The 23,882-nt window shown below is 43.4% G+C and overlaps 1 protein-coding gene and 1 long non-coding RNA gene across 3 annotated transcripts in view; one reads left to right on the forward strand and one right to left on the reverse strand.

The window, feature by feature from the left end:
* Positions 1 to 173: 173 nt before the first annotated feature.
* The window catches only part of LOC121819411 (nuclear factor erythroid 2-related factor 3-like), a 28,313-nt gene continuing 4,604 nt past the window's right edge, over positions 174 to 23,882 (reverse strand). Inside the window, exons 2-3 of one of the 2 annotated variants that reach the window (XR_009600422.1) lie at positions 7,240 to 7,406; positions 174 to 396 (exon numbers count right to left, since the gene is read on the reverse strand). Coding sequence is in view for 1 of the 2 variants with exons in the window: in XM_042248658.2 (XP_042104592.1) it covers positions 7,391 to 7,406 (16 nt within the window). In the remaining variant the exon portion in view is untranslated. Of the gene's footprint in view, positions 397 to 7,107; positions 7,407 to 23,882 lie in introns of those variants that run through there. The other variant, XM_042248658.2, reaches the window with a different exon arrangement.
* LOC132659696 (uncharacterized) lies at positions 11,884 to 20,072 on the forward strand. The gene is made up of 2 exons (XR_009600423.1): positions 11,884 to 17,077; positions 17,534 to 20,072. It is a non-coding gene; the product is annotated as an uncharacterized LOC132659696 (long non-coding RNA).

Genomic DNA, 23,882 nt, shown 5'->3' on the forward strand with positions numbered 1-23,882 from the left:
TCTGGGATTCTCAGGCAAGAACACTGGAGCTGGTTGCCATTTCCTTCTCCAATGCATGTAAGTAAAAAGTGAAAGTGAAGTTGCTCAGTCGTGCCCAACTCTTAGGGACCCCTTGGACTGCAGCCCACCAGGCTCCTCCATCCATGGATTTTCCAGGCAAGAGTACTGGAGTGGGGTGCCATTGCCTTCTGTAATGCACTAGGAACCATTAAGTATTAAAGCTGTATATCCCAGGTAAAAATGTTAACATTTACTCACAAAGAGGTCAGTGCAGATATTTTCCTGCAAGGGTAAAAGCCAAGTTTCTAATTACCTCCAGTAGATTTTCAGGCTGTGATGAAAGCAATTGAAACAAGTCTTCAAGAGAGAAAATGCATCTGTTCCATTTTGATATCTCTGTAGAAAAAGTCATTTAAATTAAAAGGTTAAAGTGGTTGCCTGGGGCTTTTAGACTTAATCTAGAAAGGATAACCAAGTCATATCCAAGCTGAATTTATCTTTATTTTGGAATTTTTATAGTTCCTTTTTAGTACTGTATTTTAATATCCTGCTTTCAACATTTAACTCAACTCTTCCTCCATTCCTGCTCTAATAATTTTCCATCAATTTTTTTGGCTTGTGTTCTTAGTTCCACATTATTTTGTCCCTCCCAGCCAACCTTCCAGAGTGATTGAGAGGATATTGTAATTTTCAGTCAAACATGTATTTAGAGTTACCAAGATTTATCAGTCTCTTTATTCACTATTGTTTCATTAAGTTTCTTGTTAAAAATGATTTCATAGTTTTCTAGAGTGGCTTCATGAACTCTCTAGTCTTTGTAATCTGGAATTATTTTGCCTTCATGCTTAGGTCAGGCTTAATATTTACCCTCAGCACTGTCTTGTGGCATTTAGTTATAAAATGACAGACCTATAGTAAACTAATCTTCCCCCTCCCCTTCTGTTCAGTTGTTCAGTCGTGTCCGACTCTGCGACCCGTGGACTGCAGCATGCCAGGCCTCCCAGCCCATAATTCCAGAGTTTACTCAAACTCATGTCCATTGAGCCAGGAGGCCATCCAGCCATCTCCTCCTCTGTTGTCCTCTTACCCTGCCTTCAATCTTTTCCAGCATCAAGGTCTTTTCAGTAAGTCAGTTCTTTGCATCAGGTGGACAAAGTATTGGAACTTCAGCTTCAACATCAGTCCCTCCAATGAATATTCAGGACTGATCTCCTTTAGGATGGACTGGTTGGATCTCCTTGCAGTCCAAGGGACTCATAGAGTCTTCTCCCACACCACAGTTCAAAAGCATCAATTCTTTGGCCCTCAGCCTTCCTCATAGTCCAACTCACATCCATACATGACTACTGGAAAAACCATAGCTTTGACTAGACGGATGCTTTGTTGGCAAAGTAATGTCTCTGCTTTTTAATATGCTGTCTAGGTTGGTCACTTTTCTTCCAAGGAGTAAGCGTCTTTTAATTTCATGGCTGCAGTCACCATCTGCCGTGATTTTGGAGCCCCCAAAAATAAGTCAGCCATGTTTCCCCATCTATTTGCCATGAAGTGATGGGACCAGATGCCATGATCTTAGTTTTCTGAATGTTGAGTTTTAAACCAGCTTTTTCCACTCTCCTCTTTCACTTTCTTCAAGAGGCTCCTTAGTTCTTTTCACTTTCTGCCATAAGAGTGGTGTCATCTGCGTATCTGAGGTTACTGATAGTTCTCCCGCAATCTTGATTTCAGTTTGTGCTTCATCCAGCCCAGCGTTTCTCATGATGTACTCTGCATAGAAGTTGAATAAGCAGGGGGACAATATATAGCTTTGATGCACTCCTTTCTGTATTTGGAACCAGTCTGCTGATCCATGTCCTGTTCTAACTTGCTTCCTGGCCTGCATACCGATTTCTCAAGAGGCAGGTCAGGTGGTCTGGTATTCCCATCTCTTTCAGAATTTTTCACAGTTTGTTGTGATCCACACAGTTAAAGGCTTTGATCCAATCAATAAAGCAGAAGTAGATGATTTTCTGGAATTCTCTTGCTTTTGATCTAAGGAATGTTGCCAATTTGATCTCTGGTTCCTCTGCCTTTTCTAAAACCAGCTTGAACATCTGGAAGTTCACAGTTCACGTATTACTGAAGCCTGGCTTGGAGAATTTTAAGCATTATTTTACTAGCGTGTGAGATGAGTGCAATTGTGCGGTAGTTGCGCATTCTTTGGCTTTGCCTTTCTTTGGGATTGGCATGAAAATTGACCTTTTCAGTCCTGTGGCCCCTGCTGAGTTTTCCAAATTTGCTGGTATGTTGAGGTAGCACTTTCACAGCATCATCTTTTAGGATTTGAAATAGCTCAGCTGGAATTATCACCTCCACTAACTTTGTTCATAGCGATGCTTCCTAAGGTCTGCTTGACTTTATACTCCAGGATGTCTGGCCTTAGATGAGTGATAACACCATTGTGGTTATCTAGGTCATGACTGTCTTTTTGTATGGTTCTTCTGTATTATTGCCACCTTAATATCTTCTGCTTCTGTTAGGTCCATACCATTTCATGCCCATCTTTGCATGAAATGTTCCCTTATGTATCTCTGATTTTCTTGAAGAGATCTCTAGTCTCTCCCATTCTATTGTTTCCCTCTATTTCTTTGCATTGATCAGAAGGCTTTCTTATCTCCTTGCTATTCTTTGGAACTCTGCGTTCAAATGGGTATATCATTTCTTTTATCCTTTGCCTTTCGTGTCTCTTTTTGTCAGCTATTTGTAAGGCCTCCTCAGATAACCATTTTGCCTTTTTGCTTTTCTTGGGGATGGTCTTGATCACTGCCTCCTACACAATGTCATGAACCTCCATCCATAGTTCTTCAGGCACTCTTACCAGATCTAATCCCTTGAATCTATTTGTCATTTCCACTGTATAATCAGATTTGATTTAGGTCATACCTGAATGGTCTAGTGGTTTCCCTTACTTCAGTTTAAGTCTGAAGTTGGCAATAAGGAGTTCATGATCTGAGCCACAGTCAGCTCCAGTCTTGTTTTTGCTAACTATATACAGCTTCTCCATCTTTGACTGCAAAGAATATAATCTGTTTGATTTGGTGTTGACCATCTCGTGATATCCATGTGCAGAGTCTTCTCTTGTGTTGTTGGAAGAGGGTGTTTGCTATGACCAGTGCATTCTCTTGGCAAAACACTATTAGCCTTTGCCCTGCTTCATTCTGTACTCCAAGGCCAAATTTGTTTGTTACTCCAGGCATTTCTTGCTCAGTTCAGTTCAGTCACATCCAACTCTGTGGCTCCATGGCCTACAGCACACCAGGCCTCCTGTCCATCACCAACTCCCAGAGCTTGCTCAAATTCATCTCCATCGAGTCGGTGTGCCATCCAACCATCTCATCCTCTGTTGTCCCCTTCTCCTCCCGCCTTCAGTCTTTCCCAGCATCAGGGTCTTTTCAAATGAATCAGTTCTTCCCATCAGGTGGCCAAACTATTGCAGCTTCAGCATCAGTCCTTCCAATGAATATTCAGGACTGATCTTCTAGGATGGACTGGTTGGATCTCCTTACAGTCCAAGGGACTCATAAAGAGTCTTCTCCAACACCACAGTTCAAAAGCATCAATTTTTCAGCACTCAGCCTTCTTTATGGTCCATACATCCATACGTGGCTACTGGAAAAACCATAGCTTTGACTAGACAGACCTTTGCTGGCAAAGTAATGTCTCTGCTTTAATACGTGGTGTAGGTTTGTTGTAGCTTTTCTTCCAGGAGCAAGCATCTTTAATATGATTTTGTGTATGTGGTACAAATACTTGGGTTTGCCATGTTTTCAAGGCTTTCTGTGTCTCTCTGGATGTTGTAAGACATTTAAGATAAGCTGGTGGATAGTGTTTCTTGTTCTGGAAATTATACATCCTTAGTGGGTAGCAAAGTTCTTCACCAATTGGTGAAGATTTTAAATGATACTAAGAAAGATATTAAGAAATTTCAGAAACTTGATTCATTCGTCCTGGCCAACCATTGACTAAATTTTACCTGATGGTCACAAGTGTGTGAGAACGGGTAACATCAGCACAAATCTATATTCATTCCTGAGAAAACAACCCTTAATTATGGGTAAATAACACTGTTTGCAGAAAAGAAAGCCTTAATATTTAGAACGTGGAAATATGGGTATAAAGATCATTCTCTTTAAAGTGAATTATGGACTGATCCTTCAGGCTATTCAAAATATATCTCATTAGAACTTTTACCTGTTTCTTCCTCTTCAGTGCCTGTCGATGGAGGCCTGAGGAGCTAACCCTAAAACCAGCATTCTGGTTGATTCCGCAGGAGATGGGAAAATAGAAGGAAGACGTGACAGGGTCCCTTAAACACCTATTATCTCACTATTACCACATTACCACCTCTTACGTCCACTCTCACTGAGCTGTATTTTTCCCCAGGTTCCTTTCTGCTGTGAGGGTGGTTTGGGTTCAGGTAGTTGCTAGTCTACAGGGTCTCCCTATTTCTTGGTATTGTCCTTAAGCCTGCCCTTACTTCCATTACAAAGAAAATCCCCTCACTTCTCTTCAGAATCCCATGGGCCTGTACCTTTTACTTGAGGGCCTAAATGACTGCAGTCCTACATCTTCACATAAAAGTCCTTCCTAACCAGTTCTGTTTTTGGCCAAGAAATCACTGTATTTTGAACAGAGATTACTAGGAATGTTTAAAAAAATACACATTTTCTACCTTTAAAAATATGCAACAATACATAAATTCAACTTGTCTTTAGTGAGAGTTAACCTGTATATATTCGTGTATTTAGTTTTCATTAATAGCAGTCTAGGCTTGCAGTGCAGCTGGAAGGAAGTCACTGTTATGAGTAAATTATGTCAGTCATCCTAAACATTCTCAAATGCCAGTGATTCAGTGTGGCCACAGATAACTCCTTTCTGCTTTGTTAGAAGCTCCTACAAGAAGTGTAATTTAAACACAAAACAAACATGGACCTAGAAAAATGTAGCTGAGTCTGGTAATTAAGAACCAAGGCACAAATTCCACACTGTTAAGTGATTGTGTTTCTAGACAGTTTTGTCCAAACTGATGTCTGTCTGCAGTGAAATATTTTAAATTCTCCAAGGAAGCTCTCTAAATAGTGAGTGCCTGTTACCTAGCAGTGAGTGAGTTACTATAGGCAGTTCAAAAAGGAGAAAATGAGGTCCTACTTTTCTGGGAAGCCTTGTGAAGGGTATAATTGCAAAGACATACCCAGGAAAAAAATGAATCAACAGCATGAATGAAGTGGCAGTAAGACCAGTCTGAGGACATCTTTTGCCTCAGAAAAAGATGGTCCGTGAGGCACTCAGTAAAGTGGTCTGAAATGTCTCCTTCAAAAAGACATGGTTATTTCAGTACTCACTGGCACTGATGTGACAATCCTCTGGCATTTGTGTGTGCGCACGTGCGCATAAGGAGGTGGTGAAGCCACATAGCAGTACACGGATTACAAAGGAGCACACGGCCTGGGGAGAATACCCGTGTGTAAAAGCAGGCAGCTGGGTACACCTCTGCATGTTACAGCCAAATGCCAGGCTGCAGTGGGACCTCATTTAACTGTAGCTCATAAAAGGGTTGAATAGCCTGAGGTAAAGTGAAAATGGGAAGGGGTTCCTTGGGGTGAACTCCACATCATCTAAAGACTAGCTAAAAAGGACTCAAAGAGACCACTTAGAAACATGGTGTGTTGAGGGAATACAACAGATGAGCATCCAGAGCTTGCCTGAAAAATAAGGGCAAGAGGCCAAGCATGGGCTGCAGCTAGAGAATGACTGACAAAGGAGGTGAGGTGCAGCTTTCCAGGACCAGCAGGTGCTTGAGAGGCCACTTGAGGTGGAGGTGCATGTGTCCTTGAGAAGGACAGTGAGACTCCCAGCTGTAGGGGACTCCAGTAGGGGTCTCAAAGAACCTGCAAAATCAGAGTGCCTAACCAACAGAGAAGTGGTTTTAAGTATATTCTGCGGTCCAGGGAAACCAGTTTCAGACTGGCAACAGTCAAGGAACACCTTTTCTGAGCTCTTACCACCCATCACACCCTCAGCTTCAGAGAGATGGCTGAACAAACAAGGGAGGAAGAACTGGGGAAACCCAAGAAGCAGGCCACACGCACCCTTTTCCTCCCCGCCAGGCTTTGAGGTTGCAGCAGGGATAAGAGTGGGAAAACTACAGACTTGTTGAGAATTTACACTGGTTCTGTCTACCAACTGGCTGCACTGGGATGAGCAGAGAGGTTTTTGGTCTGATTATCTCGCATATGGCCTGTCCTAGATTTCACCCAGCATGCAGGGAAGAACTAGTTCCTAAAACAGGTTAGAACAGGCTGGAGGAGTGGGGAGTGGTGAGTGAACAGAGCAGAACTGTTTTCAGGCTTCATTCTGCCAATCATGTTATATTCAGGGTGATGTTAGAAAGTCAAGGCTGCAGTGATGATGGGCTGCCTGAGAAGGGCCAAGGCATAATACTCTTTACTCTCCATGGGTGTTCAAGGCACAGCCCCAAATTCCACCAGGAGCAGTGCAGGGCGGGAGCCCCATCAGGGCAAGACCTGCAAGGGTGCCACCTGCCAGGGGAAGTACCAAGTGGTTAAAGCTCTCTGGAATTCCAGACCTGTCACTGCTGAGTAGAACCCAGATTAGGTCCCATGTTAAAGAAGGAAGGAGTTCAGCCTGGCTCCTGGAGTTCACCTTTCTCCACTCTCTCCGCTATTCATGAGTGTGGTTATTAGTTGCAAGGAGTCAATGAGGCTATCCAACTCCACCTAGGCCAAAGATGCAAAGTGGGCTCATGGATGCCCAGTGAGCATGGTGCACCAGGAGACTGAGCGAGGATGTGAGCCCAAGTTCCAACCGGATTCAGGGTGATGTCCTGTAGGGCCCTGTCCTTACTTTCCCAGACCTAGCCAACCTGAAAGTGGCTGGTTTTGATCGAAGATTCCAAGGTTCAGGATGCCAGCCATCTCTACATCCCTTGCAAACACAACTAAACCTGCTAGCAGGTTTCTAGGACGGGGTGTGTGAGAGTTTAACCAGATATAATGGTCTATGGCTGATTCCTTTCTAAACCAAATAACCACATCCACAATTTTAAAAATATGTATTTTCATATATCAAATTTACTTCTAGTAAGGCACACATATAAAATCCATTCTCAACACAAATTGTCAAAAGTCCTAAAATCTACCTTAAAGCCAAAATAGTATGGTTGGAATATTCTGACATGCTTACCTCACTTCTAGACTCAGTGGTTTTTCTGCCTCCCAGGCAGGCTTATCTGCTACTTTATTTTCATCTTCATTCTTCTGCTGTAGTGATTTTTCCTTCTGGGTTGATGATCTTTGCTCATTTTCTTCATGCTGGGGACTGTGACTCACACCTCTTAATACCTCATTCTCCTATAAAAGGACCAACCCCAAAATGTGCTAAGTACAAATCCACACTTTATCAAATAAGTAAAATCTTTAAAACTGTTTTGTACTTACTGCTCAGTGATCAGGAAAACCCACAAGTCGAAAGCTAAGACTGACATTTCATTAGTTTGGTATCAAAGAAACATTTTAATTCTGAAACAAAGGTCAGTTTTGTGTCCTGTCCTTTCAAAAACTCACTGTGAGACAGGCTGTTCTGATCTGGATAATGTAAATTATTTGCATTTATAAACCCCTGACTTCAAGGAGGGTAAAGAGAGTTGACTTCATTTTATACATTTCTATACTGTTTGAATGTTTTACCACAAACATGTATTTCTTTACAATCAGGAAAAGGTAAATAAATTTTTATTTTGAAAAAAATTTAATGATAAAAGCTTAAACTAACATCTCCATTGATATTTTCAACTATGCTTATTTATACAGATGAGTCCTTCACCTTTAACTTAGGAGACAGATAATTAAAAGGAGACAAATAATTAAAAGGCTAGAGAATTCTTCTGAACATTCAAACAGTTGCCATTTAGCATATAATATATATTCTGATACTTCCAATTACATTAAAAATTCTCTGTATACTGTTTCCCCACTAAGCTCAGTCGTGTCCAACCCTATGCGACTCCATGAACTGGAGGGAGTTCCTACCAGGCTCCTCAGGCGACAGTCCATGGAGTTTTTCAGGCAAGAGTACTGGAGTGGGTTGCCATTTCCTTCTCCAGGGATCTTCCCGACCCAGGGATTGAACCTGGGTCTCCTGCATTGCAAGCAGACGCTTTACCATCTGAGCCACAGGGAAGCCCAATGGCCCAATAACATCAAGGCCTCTTAAATTCTTTCCAAGGATCTGTTTTTAATTTCTCTCTTCCAGCAACAAAACATACTGGACTAACTCAAGGACAGCATTACTGCCCCTACTCTAAACCATAGGAATGTTCATCTTTAAAAAGAAAATAAAGAAATGTAAATACACAGATGCTGAAATAAGGAGAGAAATCAAAGCAAGAGCAGAAGAAAAAGGCTAATGTGCTGATGGCCCACTTGGTTTTACTTGCTTCTCTGTTCACTGTACCAAATTCTTGACACTGTAGATGTTGGTCTTCCTACCTCAATGATCTCTTGTTCAAATCCTCTATCACAAGTAGCTCGTGTGCTTCAAGACATTGCTTCTGCTACCTATCTCTTTTCTGTGTCAACAATACCTTGTCTACTGGATAATTCCCATCAGCCTTCGAACACACAGTAACTAACACCTACATCTGTTGGATCATCGAAAAGAGTGTTTCAGAAAAAAATCTACTTCTGCTTTATTGACTGTGCCAAAGCCTTTGACTGTGTGGATCACAACAAACTTTGGAAAATTCTTCAAGAGATGGGACTACCAGACCACCTGACCTGCCTCTTGAGAAATCTGTATGCAGGTCAGGAAGCAACAGTTAGAATGGGACATGGAACAGCAGACTGGTTTCGGGGAAAGGAGTACATCAAGGCTGTATATTGTCACCCTGCTTATTTAACTTATACGCAGAGTACATCATGAGAAACGCTGGGCTGGAGGAAGCACAAGCTGGAATCAAGATTGCCGGGAGAAATATCAGTAACCTCAGATACACACATGACACCACCCTTATGGCAGAAAGTGAAAAGAACTAAAGAGCCTCTTGAAGAAAGTGAAAGAGGAGAGTGGAAAAAGCTGGTTTAAAACTCAACATTCAGAAAACTAAGATCATGGCATCTGGTCCCATCACTTCATGGCAAATAGATGGGGAAACAGTGGAAACAGTGACAGACTTTACTTTTGGGGGCTCCAAAATCACTGCAGATGGTGACGATAGCCATGAAATTAAAAGACTCTTGCTCCTTGGAAGAAAAGTTATGACCAACCTAGTCAGCATATTAAAAGCAGAGACATTACTTTGCCAACAAAGCGTCTGTCTAGTCAAAGCTATGGTTTTTCCAGTAGTCATGTATGGATGTGAGATTTGGACTATGAGGAAGGCTGAGGGCCAAAGAATTGATGCTTTTGAACTGTGGTGTTGGAGAACTCTTGAGAGTCCCTTGGACTGCAAGGAGATCCAACCAGTCCATCCTAAAGGAGATCAGTCTTAAATGTTCATTGGAGGGACTGATGCTGAAGCTGAAACTCCAATACTTTGGCCACCTGATGCTAAGAACTGACTCATTTGAAAAGACCCTGATACTGGGAAAGACTGAAGGTGGGAGGAGAAGGGGACAACAGAGGATGAGATGGTTGGATGGCATCACTGACTCAATAGACATGAGTTTGAGTAAACTCTGGGAGTTGGCGATGGGCTGGGAGGCCTGGCGTGCTACAGTCCATGGGCTTGCAAAGAGCTGGACAAGACTGAGCGACTGAATCGAACATGTTATTGTATTTGTTTATTGTCTAATCTGTCCCACTAGAATGCAAGTTTCCTGAGGGCAGGGACTCTGCTTGATTCCTGCTGTATGCCCTCTGCCTACACCACAGCCTGGCACACAGCAGACCCTTAATAATAGCTGTTGAACAGATGAACTCCTAGATACAACATCCTGAGTTTGTATGCAATTTCTGATGAGTGAGATTCCATAGTCTTGCTCTTTTCTGCAACTGAAACACTGATTCCCATCTAAATTCAGGGAAAAAGGAAAGATAAGACTGGTCATCACTCTTTTAACCTCAATCTTTTGCCAAGGTTTCTTTTGTTAAGCCTTAAGAGTATCTAATTCAAAATTCTAGATACCTGAGGCAGTTAACTTTGTTTACAAATAAATTTGCTGCTGGTGGGCATAGGAGCGTCTAACCTCTAAGTCACAGGATCTATTTTAGAACCATGAAGCAAGGTCTCCTTAGTCTGTAATATCAGAATTAATATAACACATGTAGAGAGACACATAAACTTGCAAACATGAGAATGTTATCTATGCTGCTGCTACTGCTAAGTCGATTCAGTCGTGTCCAACTCTGTGCGACCCCAGAGATGGCAGCCTACCAGGCTCCCCGTCCCTGGGATTCTCCAGGCAAGAACACTGGAGTGGGTTGCCATTGCCTTAATATCAGAATTAATACAACACATGTAGAGAGACACATAAACTTGCAAACATGAGAATGTTATCTATAACAATACATAAATAAACAACAACAGAGGAAACCAGTGGCTAATACCTAACGAGATCAAGCCCATAAGGAAACTTTCAGTGTATGAGAGCTCGGTAACAAAAGTCTGTAAGATGCCCTGCCTTAAAACTCGGGAGAATAATGGAAGATAGTGAAATTCTGTATGACCACAAATCACATGGCAAGAAGCAGAAAATAGGTTAAAAATCCTATTATGTCATATAATAATGGATCGTAATTCAATAAATGTGTTAAATAAAAGGACCAACAAGTTCATTTCAGTATAAACAAGTAAATGAGGAAAAGGGAAATATCTCCCTTAGAGTAGAATGCAACTAATAAATATAGGAGAATGATGGAGTTAGAAAATCACGAATGAATGCTGAAACTAGGGAATAAAAACTTGATGAAAAATAAAAATATTTAAGTAGCCTCAAAGTATCACCTCAGATTACTTTTTAATTACAATGAGAAGAATAATAACCCTTCAGGAGAAACCCGGCAAACACCATCTAAACCAAGTGGTCAAATGTTATGGGGCAGCCTGAATGGGGTCACTGCGGGGTTGGGGGAAGAATGTATGTGTATGGCTGAGTCCCTTTGCTGTTCATCTGAAGCTATCAAAACATGGTTAACTGGCTGCACCCCAACACAAAATAAGCTCAAAAGAAAAATAAACCAGCGGTCAAATCTGTCGTCACAATATGGCGATAAACCAAGATGCCTCCTGACACAATGTGAAGGATACAATACCATTTCTGTGGTATTCATAATCTCAATGTAATGAGGAAACATCAGACAATTCAAAATTGGGAGCCACTTTACAAAATAACTGGTTGATATTCTTCCAAAATCTAAAGGTCAAGAACTGAAAGAACTTTTCCATCTTAAAGGTGATTTAAGAGATTTGACAGTAAATGCAACATGTACTCCTGGGTTAGATGCAGACTCAGGAGAAAAAGTAGTTACACAGGATATTACTAGGGCAATAGATGAAATCTGAGTATGGACAATAGATTATAGTCTTAGATTCATGTTAAATTTTCCTGATTCTGGTTTACTGGCTATAGACCATACTAGGAAGTCCTATACATAATGGCTGCAATTCTTTCTTAGATGTTTCAGAATGAAAGAACTGTATGTGTATATAGATGTAATTATAAACAGGTAACTCAAATGGGGCCAAATGTAAACAACAGGCAAATCTGAGTAAAGGATATATACTTTTTTAAAGTTTGAAATTATATCTAACTAAAGTTATCCCCTAAAATTCCTACATGGCAAACTCATTTTGTCCAAGGCAACCACAGAAGGTAGTCTCAGAAAACTATTCTTCCATTATAATTCCTGTTAATCTGTATTTTTCCCCTCAAAGTATATAGTCATGTCAATTGCTTTACTATTTTTCACCTCTTCCTTCTCACGATTTAAATTGCTTTCATTTTCTCATCTCATTGCTTTGCTCATGCTTTCAGAATACTGCTCAATAATGATGATGATATCGTATGTAAAGGAAAACAGTGTCGTCCCTCCACTCTCCGTGGTCTACTATTTCACTTCTGACACCAGATGTGTGGGCTGTTCATACGCCTAGCAGTTCTGTGACACCACCTGTGTGTTCTATAACTTAATTCAGTTCTGACACTACCTACCTAGAGGCAGCATCAGATCCCACAGGTTAAAGGCTCAGTCTCAAAACTGCTCTCTCTCCTCCAGAGGTCAGTTCCAAGTCTAGGTGGTTAACCTGTGCTTCCCACCAAGTGCCTATAAATTAAATGTCCCCATAACCCTCCTCCTCCTCTGGTGTGATTCGTTTGCTAGAGTGGCTCACACATCTCAGGAAAACATTTTACTCACTAGATTACCATTTTATTACAAAAGGACACAACTCAGAAACAGATGCCTAAAAGCAAGGACTGTGGAAAGGTCACAAGTTGTCATGCCCTGCACCACTCTCCCAGCACCTCCATGTGGTCACCAACCTGGAATATCTCCAAAGTCCTCCTTCTGGCTTTTTATGGAGGAATCACTACACAAGCATGGTTGATTGATCATTGGCTGTTAGTGACTAAACTCAATCTACAGCTGCCCTCCCTTCCCCAGAGGTCTGGGTGGGAGGGTGGGGGATTTAAAGTTCTAATCCTCTCATCATGTGATTGGTTCCCCTGGCAACGGCCCCCATCTTTAGGGGGATTTCCCAAAGCTACCTCATCAACAGAATGAAGGGACTTCCCTGGTGGTTCAGTGGCTAATACTCCACAATCCCAATGCAAGGGGCTCAGGTTCAATCTACGGTCAGGGAACTAGATCCCACATGCTGCAATTAAGACCTGGCACAGCCAAATAAATATTAAAAAAAAAAAAACACACACAAAAAAAACCCCTGTAAGTCAGGTGTGGTTAGAAGGGGCATGTTATAAATAGGAAAAGCTTCCTTTCACCTTCACGGCTCTGGAACTATTTCAAGAACTGAGGACTGAGAGACCAAATATTGTAACAAAAGATGCTCCCATCACTCTCATGCTTAGGAAATTCCAAGGTCTTTGGGAGCTCTGCCACATAGGGGTCGGGGGTGGGGGCAGATGAGGACTAAATACATATTACATCACATTGTCACACCTGCCATTCTTATTTTTTACTCATAATGTTTCATCAATAAGGATATCATGCAGCTTTCCTTATTCATTCACTCATTCAATCAATACATATTAAATGCCAAATAGTATACTGGATGCTGGGGATACAACAGTGAAAAAGTCTAGACTGCCTCTTCAGAGCTTAGATTTGAAGGGAGAGGAAGCCCAAAATACAAGTGGTAAGGGAAGACCTCTCCAGGGAGTGATATTTTAGCTTAGATCTAAAAACAGAAAGAGCTGTGTACAGAAAAGAGCAACCAATACATTCCTGTCACCACAATGGATTTGATTAGTTTCTTAATGATGGGTATTTGTCTCCAATCCTTTCTTAAAAAAGAATTAAATGTCCTTATGCATACTTCTTTGCACATGTGTTAAGTAAAATAAATTCCTAGAATGTATGCTAGGTCAACACATACATGCATTTTTTAATTTGATGGATTCTACCCAATGGCCCTCTGAAAATGTTTCTGGTAATTAACTTCCACTCCTACCAGTAAACGTGCCAATGTGATAGATGAAAACTGGCATCTCGCTGTAGTTTTAATTTCTATTCCTCTTATTATGAGTGAAGTTGAACATCTTTCACAAGTTGACAAGCATTTGTATTTCCTTTTCTGTGAAGTCTTTGTGGTCCCTGTCCATTTTTCTGGGGTCTTTTCTACTGGGGTCTACTACTGAACAGTAGTAGCATTTTCACTCACCTTCTCCCATTCAGTCTCCGATCAACGTATGTATGAAACAAGTGGCGACTATGAAGACAGTAAGGGAAGAGTCCTAGCCAGGAGTAGGGGAGAGACTTGAGACAGGAGAGAAAGCCTGAGTTCTCCTAAGGACGGAAGCATGTGGAGCCAAAGGGCCAAGGCAGGAAAAGTCACAGAGTAGGAATCTGAGCTACAGGTTATTTCTTCTTCCTCTGCAACCACAGAGTAAATCCAAGAGTAGACATGGGGAGACCAGTTAGGAGGTTACTACAATAATTAATTGACAGTAAGTAACAGTCTTCCCAGATGGCCTAGTGGTAAAGAATCTGCTGGCCAATGCAGGAGACATAAGAGACCCAGGTTCGATCCCTGGGTCGGGAAGATTCCCTGGAGGAAGGCATGGCAACCCACTCCGGTATTCTTGCCTGGAGAATCCCATGGTCAGAGGAGCCTGGCGGGCTATAGTCCATGGGGTTGCACAGAGTCGGACATGACTGAAGTGACTTTAGGACACACACACAGAAATAAGAGTCTGGAAAAAGGTGGTGGTGACAGAGAAGCGGAAGAATCCATGATACACTGTGTAAAATGAGACAGGGCTTGTTGATGGACTGGAAATGGGACAGCAAGGAAAGGGAAGAAAATTTAGAATGACTACTAGATTTCCAGCTTGAATAAAGATGGTGGATATTTACAACAGCCATTAAAAAGGGAAACTGGGAGGTCTTCCATTTTGGAAATGTCAAATTTGAGACGTAAAAAGTCAAGCAGAAATATCTGCATGAATGAAATGACAATCTGGAAGTTAGAGCAAAGGTTTGAACTGGAAGTAAAAACTGGGAACACATCAACATAAACACACACACAGGAACTAATGAGATTCCAACAAGTGAGCACAAAGCAAGGAGGAGTTCAGGACAGGGTTCTGCAGAAATGAAACATTCAGAGGTCAAGCAGAAAAGCTGGTGAGAAAAGCCTCAAGACAAGAAATGAGTCGCAAGGGAAGACAGAATAGCAGTGTCTCAGAATCCAAAACTGTTTCAATAAGAATGGAGTGGTTGATTGTGTTGAATGCTGCTTGGAGGCTGCACACATGGATTTGGCAATAAGAAAGCAGTGGGTGGCCTTCGAAAATTTAGGGTAGAAGCCCAATGATACTGTGTTGAAGAGTAAATGGGAGATAACAAATTGGGAACAGTATACAGACCATTATTTCAAGAATTTTGGCTATGAAGTGAGTGGGGAAGTGGGTCAGAGCAATATTTTAAAGACGAGATGCTGGAATATGTTTGTAAGGCAATGACTGAGGAGAAAGGATAACATTCAGAAACCTGTAGATAAAGACTCCAGAGGACAAATGGCAGGACTGAGTTTGAAAGAAAGAGAAATAAAACCTTCATTTCAGGATAAGGAGTAGAAAGTGGATACAAAACTGTATCTGAGGATTTGGTAGTATGAAGCTCTATCCTTATTTTTGAAGGGCATTTTTAAAAATAGAAATGGATATTGAACACTAAGGTGTTTCAAAAATATCCACAAATTATATATAACACTCTTTTCTTCTTCTTCACGATTAACCCCCTCCTGAGTTGGGGCCAGACTTAATAAATGAGTGGTTTTTAACAAAAGGAATATTATTAGGTGGGCGTAATGGTTCAGCCCCGTGGCTTCCTCTTTGCTCTCCTCGGATGACTTGTCCTGGTGAAAGTGAGCACTCACGTTGCAAGGACATTCAAGCTTTTACGGAGGCCTTGGCCCTTCCAACTCTACTTGGCATAGAGTTGCGGCCTCCTGACCACAGCTGTCAGCGGTCCACCTTGGAACTGGATCTCTCAGCCCCAGTTCAGCCTTCGGATAAATGCACTCCAATCACCATCTTCACTACAACCTCTTGAAACCAGGAAGGAGAACCACTCAGATAAGCCACTCCAGAATTTCTGACTCACATAATAAATGGGATAATAAATGTGGTATTAAGTCATTAAGTTTTGGAACAATCTCCTCTGCAGCAATGGATAACTAATACATCCATTTTAAAAAATGCTTTATGCATCTATATTTCTGTATGACTTGCTAGCATTTAATGTTTTGCAGGAATATGCAGAAGAGTAATTCCTGGATTCTTCCTTTCTTTTTGGTATCATTGTCATGCTGGTTTTGAAGAGAAAAGAATTGGGAAGCTTTATGGAACATTAGAACTCCTCACTGGAAAGCTTGAAAGAATTCTCCTTGACCTGGGAGCGAAGAGCCTCCAGCTGGGCCTTCACAGAATGCCTCACCTACATAGGGCCCCCTCACCTAAGGTCACACCCTTCCTGGGGCACCTACATCCCAGGACTGAGCAGAGAGAGCACAAAGGCCTGGCCACCTCACCCATTGTGGGACAACTGTGAAGGGCCACTTAAGCCCCAGTGCTCCTGGCACTGCCAACCTGCTCCAGAGCTTGACTCCTGCTTCTGTCCAAATTTGCTTTCTTGTATTCCCTTCCACAGCTGTAAGTTTGAAATGTACTCCCTTAGAAACATCCTGCCCATTCAGCTTAGGCTCAGAGAGAGTCCTCTTCCTGGGGACCGGTTTGTGACAGTTAAGCAATTCTATCTTGGGGCAGGGGGCGGGTGGGGGGTGGTGGTGGAGACACCAGGAATGCAAGACAAGGAGGAGAGGAAGATCCAATATTATTTCTATTTAGAAAGTGAAAAAGGGCTACTGCACTTGTATACTCTGCACAGTTCACAGGTACCACAAAAGCCTCCTGGCTAGGACAGCTCATGTCCAAAACAGCTGAGTAAAAGAGGCCACTCCTAATCCTACCAGCTGTGACCTTGGGCCATTCTGACTCTCAGTCTCCTTGTCTGTGACATGAAGGGTAATAGTCTGAATTCATATCTTAAGGAAGTGGTTGAGGAAAAGCACTTTATACATTTTAAAATACTATGCAAACATTAATCAGTACTTTCTACTGCTTTTTGATTCTGAAGAGTTGTAATTAATGACTAACCAATGACAACTCAATCAGAACCCCAAGAGAAAGCGACCCCAGCCCCTAGTAGCCAGTAATTATTATCTCTTTGCTTTCTTCTTTTCCTGTTTTCCTCAACTCAACGACAAGGAGCGACAGTACAAGTGTTTTACAAGCACTGTTGTATATACTGGAGATTTATGGTCCATGCTCTTAAAGAATGGGTAAGCAAAACCCATCATTAAGTTACTTTTATTTGTGTGTAGGTAGGTGATTTTTACTCTCAGGCTGGGACTCAATTTTTAAAAAAAGGAGAAGAAAGTTTCCATGCTCACCACAGGAAGCCATCGTAAACTTGTGAGCTGGGGTGCTCAACAACCCCCAGGGACTTGCACTGAACTGGCAGCTGCTGAAAAGGCAGGCCCTCCCACCACAGCCCCGACTGCTGGCAGCCTAGCCACCCCATCCTCTGCATGGATTCAAACCTTCTCAGTTTGGGCCCCTTAGTTAAAACTGGTTTCTTCTGTCTCAAAAATCCCATGGCCTGTAGGGTTTCTCCTATGACATGGCTTCTATTCTATGTAAAATTACAATTATTTGGGTCTCTTCTTACCTACTGGGCTGTAAATAATTATTTTATTTTATACTCGAGTTTAGTTGATTAACAATGTTTGTCTCAGTTTCAGGTGGCAGCAAGACACATGTATCTCCTTGGGTCGGGAAGATTCCCTGGAGAAAGGCATGATGACCCACTCCAGTATTCTTGCCTCAAGAATCCGATGGACAGAAAGTCTGGAGGGCTACACAGTCTGGAGGGTTGCAGAGTGTCAGACATGACTGAGCAAGTAACACTTTCACTTTTCCTATACATGTATCTATTCATTCTCAGATTCTTTTCCCATTTAGGTTATTACAGAATATTGAGCAACTAAACATCCTTGTGCTATATACAGTGGGTCCTTGTTGGGTTATCTATTTCAACTATAGCAGTGTGAACATATCAATCCCAATTCCTAACTACCCCTCTCCCACATCCTTCCCTGTTGGTAACAAGGGCTGTACCCTTCTGACACCTGTCCTCCAGCTGTTAACTCATCTTTGCCACCACAGATGAGTTAGGGAGCAGACCTAAGCCTCAAAGGAAGGTTTTCAGAGACAATGAGGGATAGTGGAGAGGGGAGAAAGAAGCAAAGCTGGCTTCTTCTCTTTGCTGAGTCTTAGAAGTTCTGGTATCTGGCAGCATGATTTCTGACTTGGTACTTACTATCCTGTGCTGGGACCGGAAGAGGACGACGGAGAGTTTGACCCTGAAAACACTCTTTGTGAATAGTTCCGGCTGGCTTCACTGGCTGGGCCTTTCATTTAGTGATCTGGGGGAGGAGAGACTAAGACCTGCTGTGACCCTTAGGGTTGGAAGAACCTTCAAAGACAAAGAACAGTGTGGGGCCTATGAGAAGGATGACATCAGAGGGAGAGGGATGAAGGCCAAAGAATTCTGAGGCCCTGGCTCTAGGCTGGAGGCAAGCTGGAGTCATCAGGTCTAGAGAGAAACGAGGAGCCAGATAGAGAGAGACTGTGCCCTGTCTGGCCTGGGTGGTTTGCTGCAGCTGTTTATAATAATTATAGCTCACACTGAGCACTCACTCTGGGCCACCAGGCATCACAATCATGATCTCACTGAAGTTGCCTGGCATCCCAGGTACTGCTCTTTTCTCCTTTTACAAAGGGGAAAACTGAGGCATAGGGAGGTTAAGCAACTTGCTGTTAAGTCACAGACCTGGTAAGTGACTTAACAGGGTGTGGCTGCAGGTGTTTTTACTTGACAGCCTGCTCATGGACACTGTCCTGGTTCTTGTTTGCCGCCCCCCAGGTCCCCATGTGTCCCCCAGAAGCTGAGCCCCGAACACTGTGGGGCTCCCAACAGGATTCACTGGTGAGAGGGTACAGTAGAAGGCTGGAGGGGGTGATGAGGAACAGGAGAGGCCTGGACATTTCTCCCCCTACCCAGGGCTCCACCTTTCACTGTAGTCGCTGGGTGTCCCAACACCCCTGTCTGCTGCTGTGAGAAGTCATTCACTGAAGACTCTTCATTTACTCTTCTGTAGGAAGAAGGGTGCCTTCTTCCTACAGGAAAGCCAACTGCACCACCACCCACGATGGCTCCCACTTGCTTCACACAGATAAGAACTGCAGACATGGGAAGAGTTCGCTCCATACAAATAAAGCAAGTCCCTCTCTGAATATCAAGCAGAACAGCTGGCTACAATGCATCATACTGATCTTACTTGGATTGTGAGTCCAACAAACCAACTGTGAAAAAATTTATCATGAGATAACCGGGGTTGAATACGACCTGGACCTTCAGTGATAACAAATTTTTGCTGATTTTTTTAGGTGTGGTCTTGGCATTGTGTCGATATTTAGAAGGGTCCTTTAGGGATATATACCCTAAAGTATTTTTAGAAGATTTTCTGAGTTGATGAAGGTAGTGGGAAGAACAGGAAAGGAACAAATCCAGGCTTTTTTCTCCTCTTGACTAAGTCCCTGCAAAGAGCTGGCACAAGAATCACAAGAAATGATGTCTGGAATTTGTTTCAAACTAATGGGGGGAGGGACAAGGGGAGTGACAGATGAGCCAAGACTGGCCCTGCACTGGCGATTGTTATGCTGGTGACAAGGATGGGGTACAGGACTCCATTATCCAATCTCCATTCTCTCCATTTGCTGTTATGTGCTGGAAACTGCTCACCCTAACATGTGCTATAGACTAAACTCACTTCTGAAGGCTCCTAGAGGAAGCAGCTAAAAAAATGGCAAGCATCCTCCACGCGGCTGAAACTAAGCCATTCAGTGTGACTGCCCACCAGGAGAAGCCAGGTATGAAAACAGCCAGTGTTTCCAAACAGGAGACTCAACACCTGGGACACAAGGGCATGAACTCCAACCTGCAGGCTTTGATTTTAAAAGGAGCTGCTTCTCCCACATGTAATCCCCAGGTGCAAGCTGAGGGCCTGGGAGAGGAGAGAGCAGAGGGCAGTTGCGGGGTGGGAGCAGAGGGACCAGGAGAGGGCAGAGCAGAGGGGAGAGCAGGAGAGATTCATGTGATGCTACATTACTCCAGCAGGCAGGACAGGCAAATTGGCCTTCAACATGCATGATGTTTCTGTATTTTCTTCACAATGGAAAATTTCAAACACACAAAATAAACAGAAAACAATACAGCAAGCCCTCCATGAACCCATCATCCAGTTTCAAAAATTATCAACAATTTCTGCTATTCTTTTTGGTTTTGTTTTTGACTGCACCCTGAGGTATGGGATCTTAATCCCCAACCAGGGATTGAGACCAGGAAGAGACGGGATCGAACCCAAGCCCCCTACGTTGGAAGTGCAGTCTTAACCACTGGGCCACCAGGGAAGTCCCTTACCTGTTGTTCTTATATCACTAACCCCACCACCCCTCCCCTCCACACTACTCAATCATTCTCTCATAGTTTTTAGGTAGGGTATACCTGGCCAGAACTGTATAAACCTTAACTGCACAATTCTGACAAACGCAGGAACCCATTTAACTTGGACCTCAACTGTGAAAGAACATTTAAAGTTCTCAGACACTCCCAGAAAGTTCTCATATTTGTACCCTAGCTTCACCTATTCTAGAACTTAAGCATGAGTTAATTTTGAACTGCACTTATTTGCAAGTTAGTTCTGCATTCATTATTAGTTATTTTTGCAAGTTAGTTTCTCATCCCCAGCAAGGAACTAGACAGGTCAAGCTTTAACTTGAAAACAACACCTGGCAAACCAGGGCTCTAGCCCAGGTCCTGCTGCTCAAGCAGGTAACTTTGGCTAAGTCTATGAGCTCTTTTGGGCTTTAAATTCAGAAGGATAGTTTTCAACCAGGCACCGCCCCCACCCACCCCCCCTCCTCCTTCCATTCCTACATTGCTGGGCATCAAAAAGCCCTGAGGCAGTAAAAACCATGGCTAAGATCAAGATGGGGTGGCAGAAGAATCATGTGGAAGTCTGAGAAACTGCAGACCCATCCCAAGCCCCATCTGAGAGGTTCTGATTCAGCCAGTCTCAGGTGGGCCATGAAATTTACATTGTATCAAGCAACCAGGTAATTGACACAGTCACTGGGATGAGAAACCCAGCTCTAAAGTAAGGCTGCTGCTGCTGCTGCTAAGTCACTCAGTCTAAGCAGCTCTTTTTCAGATGAGCTTAAGGGTTCTGCCTCCTCAACAAGCCCAAGGCCTCCTGCAAGACCTCGCAGTCATCCACCATTTCCTCCATATGTCAGGGGTTTCCTGGGAGTTCAACATTCCCCAGCTCTGGAGCAATGAGAGCAAATCACTTGCTGAATATCTATTACTATGCTAAAACCTGCACTTGCCCTTTAACATACAGTATGATTTAATGCTCAAGGAACTTTTCTGGAAAGAAGTTAATATTCTTTTACAATTTGGACACCAAGCCTCATGGAGGTTGCCCAGGAAGAGATGGAGCTGGGTTGGGGTGATGACTGGTTTTACATGTCAGTGTGGCCAAGCTACAGGATCCAGAATTCCATCAGATGCTAACCTAGTGTTGCTGTGAAGGTACTGAGGTACTGTGCAGATGTGGGTAACAATGGCCCCCAACTAGGTGACTGAGTGAAAGAGAGTGTCTTTGATAATCCAAGTGGGCCTCATCCAATCAACTGAAAGTCTTTCAGGACAAAATGGAACAAAACTAAAGTCTCCCTGGGGAAGAAATTTTGCCTCAAACCTGCATCAGGAAACATGGGTTTGATCCCTGGGTTGGGAAGATCGCCTGGAAGAGGACATGGTAACCCACTCTAGTATTCTTGCCTGAAGATCCCATGGACAGAGGAGCCTGGAGGGCTACAGTCCATGGGTCACGAAGAGTTGGTCACGACTGGAGCTACTTAGCACGCACACACACACACCCACAAAAGGCACACACACACACATCACAAAAGGCACACACACACAATCACAAAAGGCCATGCCTTCCTTGCCTCTACAACACTGACCATGATCTGCCAACCACCACCTGCAACTCAACCAAAAACCACCCAGGTGTGTACCGGAGCCTCAGCCTGCTTCAGCTGCCCAGAAGTGTATTTGAATATTACTGTACATCTTTAATTAGATTGAGAATAAACTATTTATATCGAAAGGCTACCACAAATGCAAGAAGCTTGTTTTTATGTTTCAGTTTTTTAGTGGGTGTTGGAGGGGGCAGCATAGTCTACCTCAGCACTTAAGAACAGTAACCTGTCTATTCTGGGCAAGATCATACTTTAGGCAATCCTGAGTTTCACCACCTGATTAATTATATGCCAACCTGAAAGTCTACTTTCCACTGCCCCATCCACTCAAATCAGCATTAAGCAGTCAAATAGCCCATCAAGACTTCGTATATTTCGTATATCTGTAGTTGGGACTCTGGCCTGGAAGGTCTCAAGACATGTGAGCTCTCAGCACCTGAGAAGCTCTGCAGAGTCAACGTGGAGGATGAATGAGGAGCTCAACACACGCTGATTGAACGGGCTTCTGCTCCTAATCCTGTCCCTGGGTGCCACTTGCACATTAGAGTGAAGACCCAGTTTCCACACTTAAGGCACTACAGTTCAAAGTAGAGAACGCAAGTCCCATAGAAGAAATGTCACAAAATGCAGTAGGGCACAAAGGAAAGAACAGGAAATGCTTGAGGTAACAGCAAAAGACTTGAAAGAAATGAAAGGAGGCATTCTGGGCAAAGGTAACCGAGTCAAAGGCTGGAAAGAACCGGCTATTTGGGGGAAGAGGAAGGGAGAAAGTCAAAGTAGCCAAGTAGGCTACAGGTGTGGGCCAGCTGGAGAGATGAACTCAGAACAGGGAGCTGCATCAGATGGGGAGCCTTGAATAACAAAACAGCAAACTGGCAGGCAATGAGGAGCCCTGGGGACTTCCCAGATGAAAACGGGAAAAGAACAAGGCATGCGCTGGAGACCTGTATGTGGCAACAAAGCACAGAGGACTAAGTTAGGAAGGGGCACTGGAGCGCCTCCAGCCCCCACTGAGTTAACAGCAGCTGCTAACATGGAGGGCTTACCAAGTGCCAACCCCAAAGAACGCATGTGATCTCTTTAATCTTCCTGAAGGGACTCTTACCAACCCATTTCACAGATAAGGGAACCAAGGAACAGGGAGGTTAACAAGTGTGTTCCGGATCATATAACCAGTCAGCAGTGAGGCTCCAGGGTCAGCACACTGACCACGAGAGCAGCCTGCCTGAGTCGCCCACAGGGGCAGGCCTGGGCCCTGCGCTCCAATTCCGGGTGGAGCTGAGAAGCAGGGTGAGCGAAGGGGAGACTCACACACTGTAGAGATGATGTCTCTGTAACCTACCACTTTAGGTCAAAGGCTGACTGGAAGAAGTCTGGGGTTCCTTGGGGTTGTGGCACAACAAGCCAGCCAAAAACCAGCTTTGCTCAAGAACTTACACCAAGTCTTGTTGCAAATGGTCCCACACGTAGTCCAGCTGCTTCTAGACACCGTGGACTTTCAACAACTGGTACCTCGTTGGTAACCAAGTGGAACACCCCCAAGAGTTCCCAGAAATGGGAGATGGTGACCGCATAACGGATTGAACTGAGTCCGTCAAAACTGATGTGCTCGAAGTCATAACCCTCAGTACCCCAGAATGTGACCTTATTTGGAAACTGAGCCATTGCTGATGCAATTGGTTAGGATGAGAAGGTGGGCCCCTAATCCTATATGACTGGTATACAGAGGGAATACAGTACTTTATACTTTCCTATAAAGAGGGAAATCTGGCTACAGGCATGCGTACAGGGACAACGCCATGTGAAGAAGGCAGAGACTGGGCTGATGCAGTAAAAAGCAAGGGCTGCCGAAGACTCAGCAAATGACCAGAAACCAGGAGCGAGGCCTGGAACCTCTCCCTCACAACCTTCAGCCTCACCGTCACAGCCTGGAACCTCAGAACTGCTGAGACCCTCTCTCCACCTTTTTCCCTC

The sequence above is a fragment of the Ovis aries genome, chromosome 4 (assembly GCF_016772045.2).
Source record: "Ovis aries strain OAR_USU_Benz2616 breed Rambouillet chromosome 4, ARS-UI_Ramb_v3.0, whole genome shotgun sequence".
Classification (NCBI taxonomy): domain Eukaryota; kingdom Metazoa; phylum Chordata; class Mammalia; order Artiodactyla; family Bovidae; genus Ovis; species Ovis aries.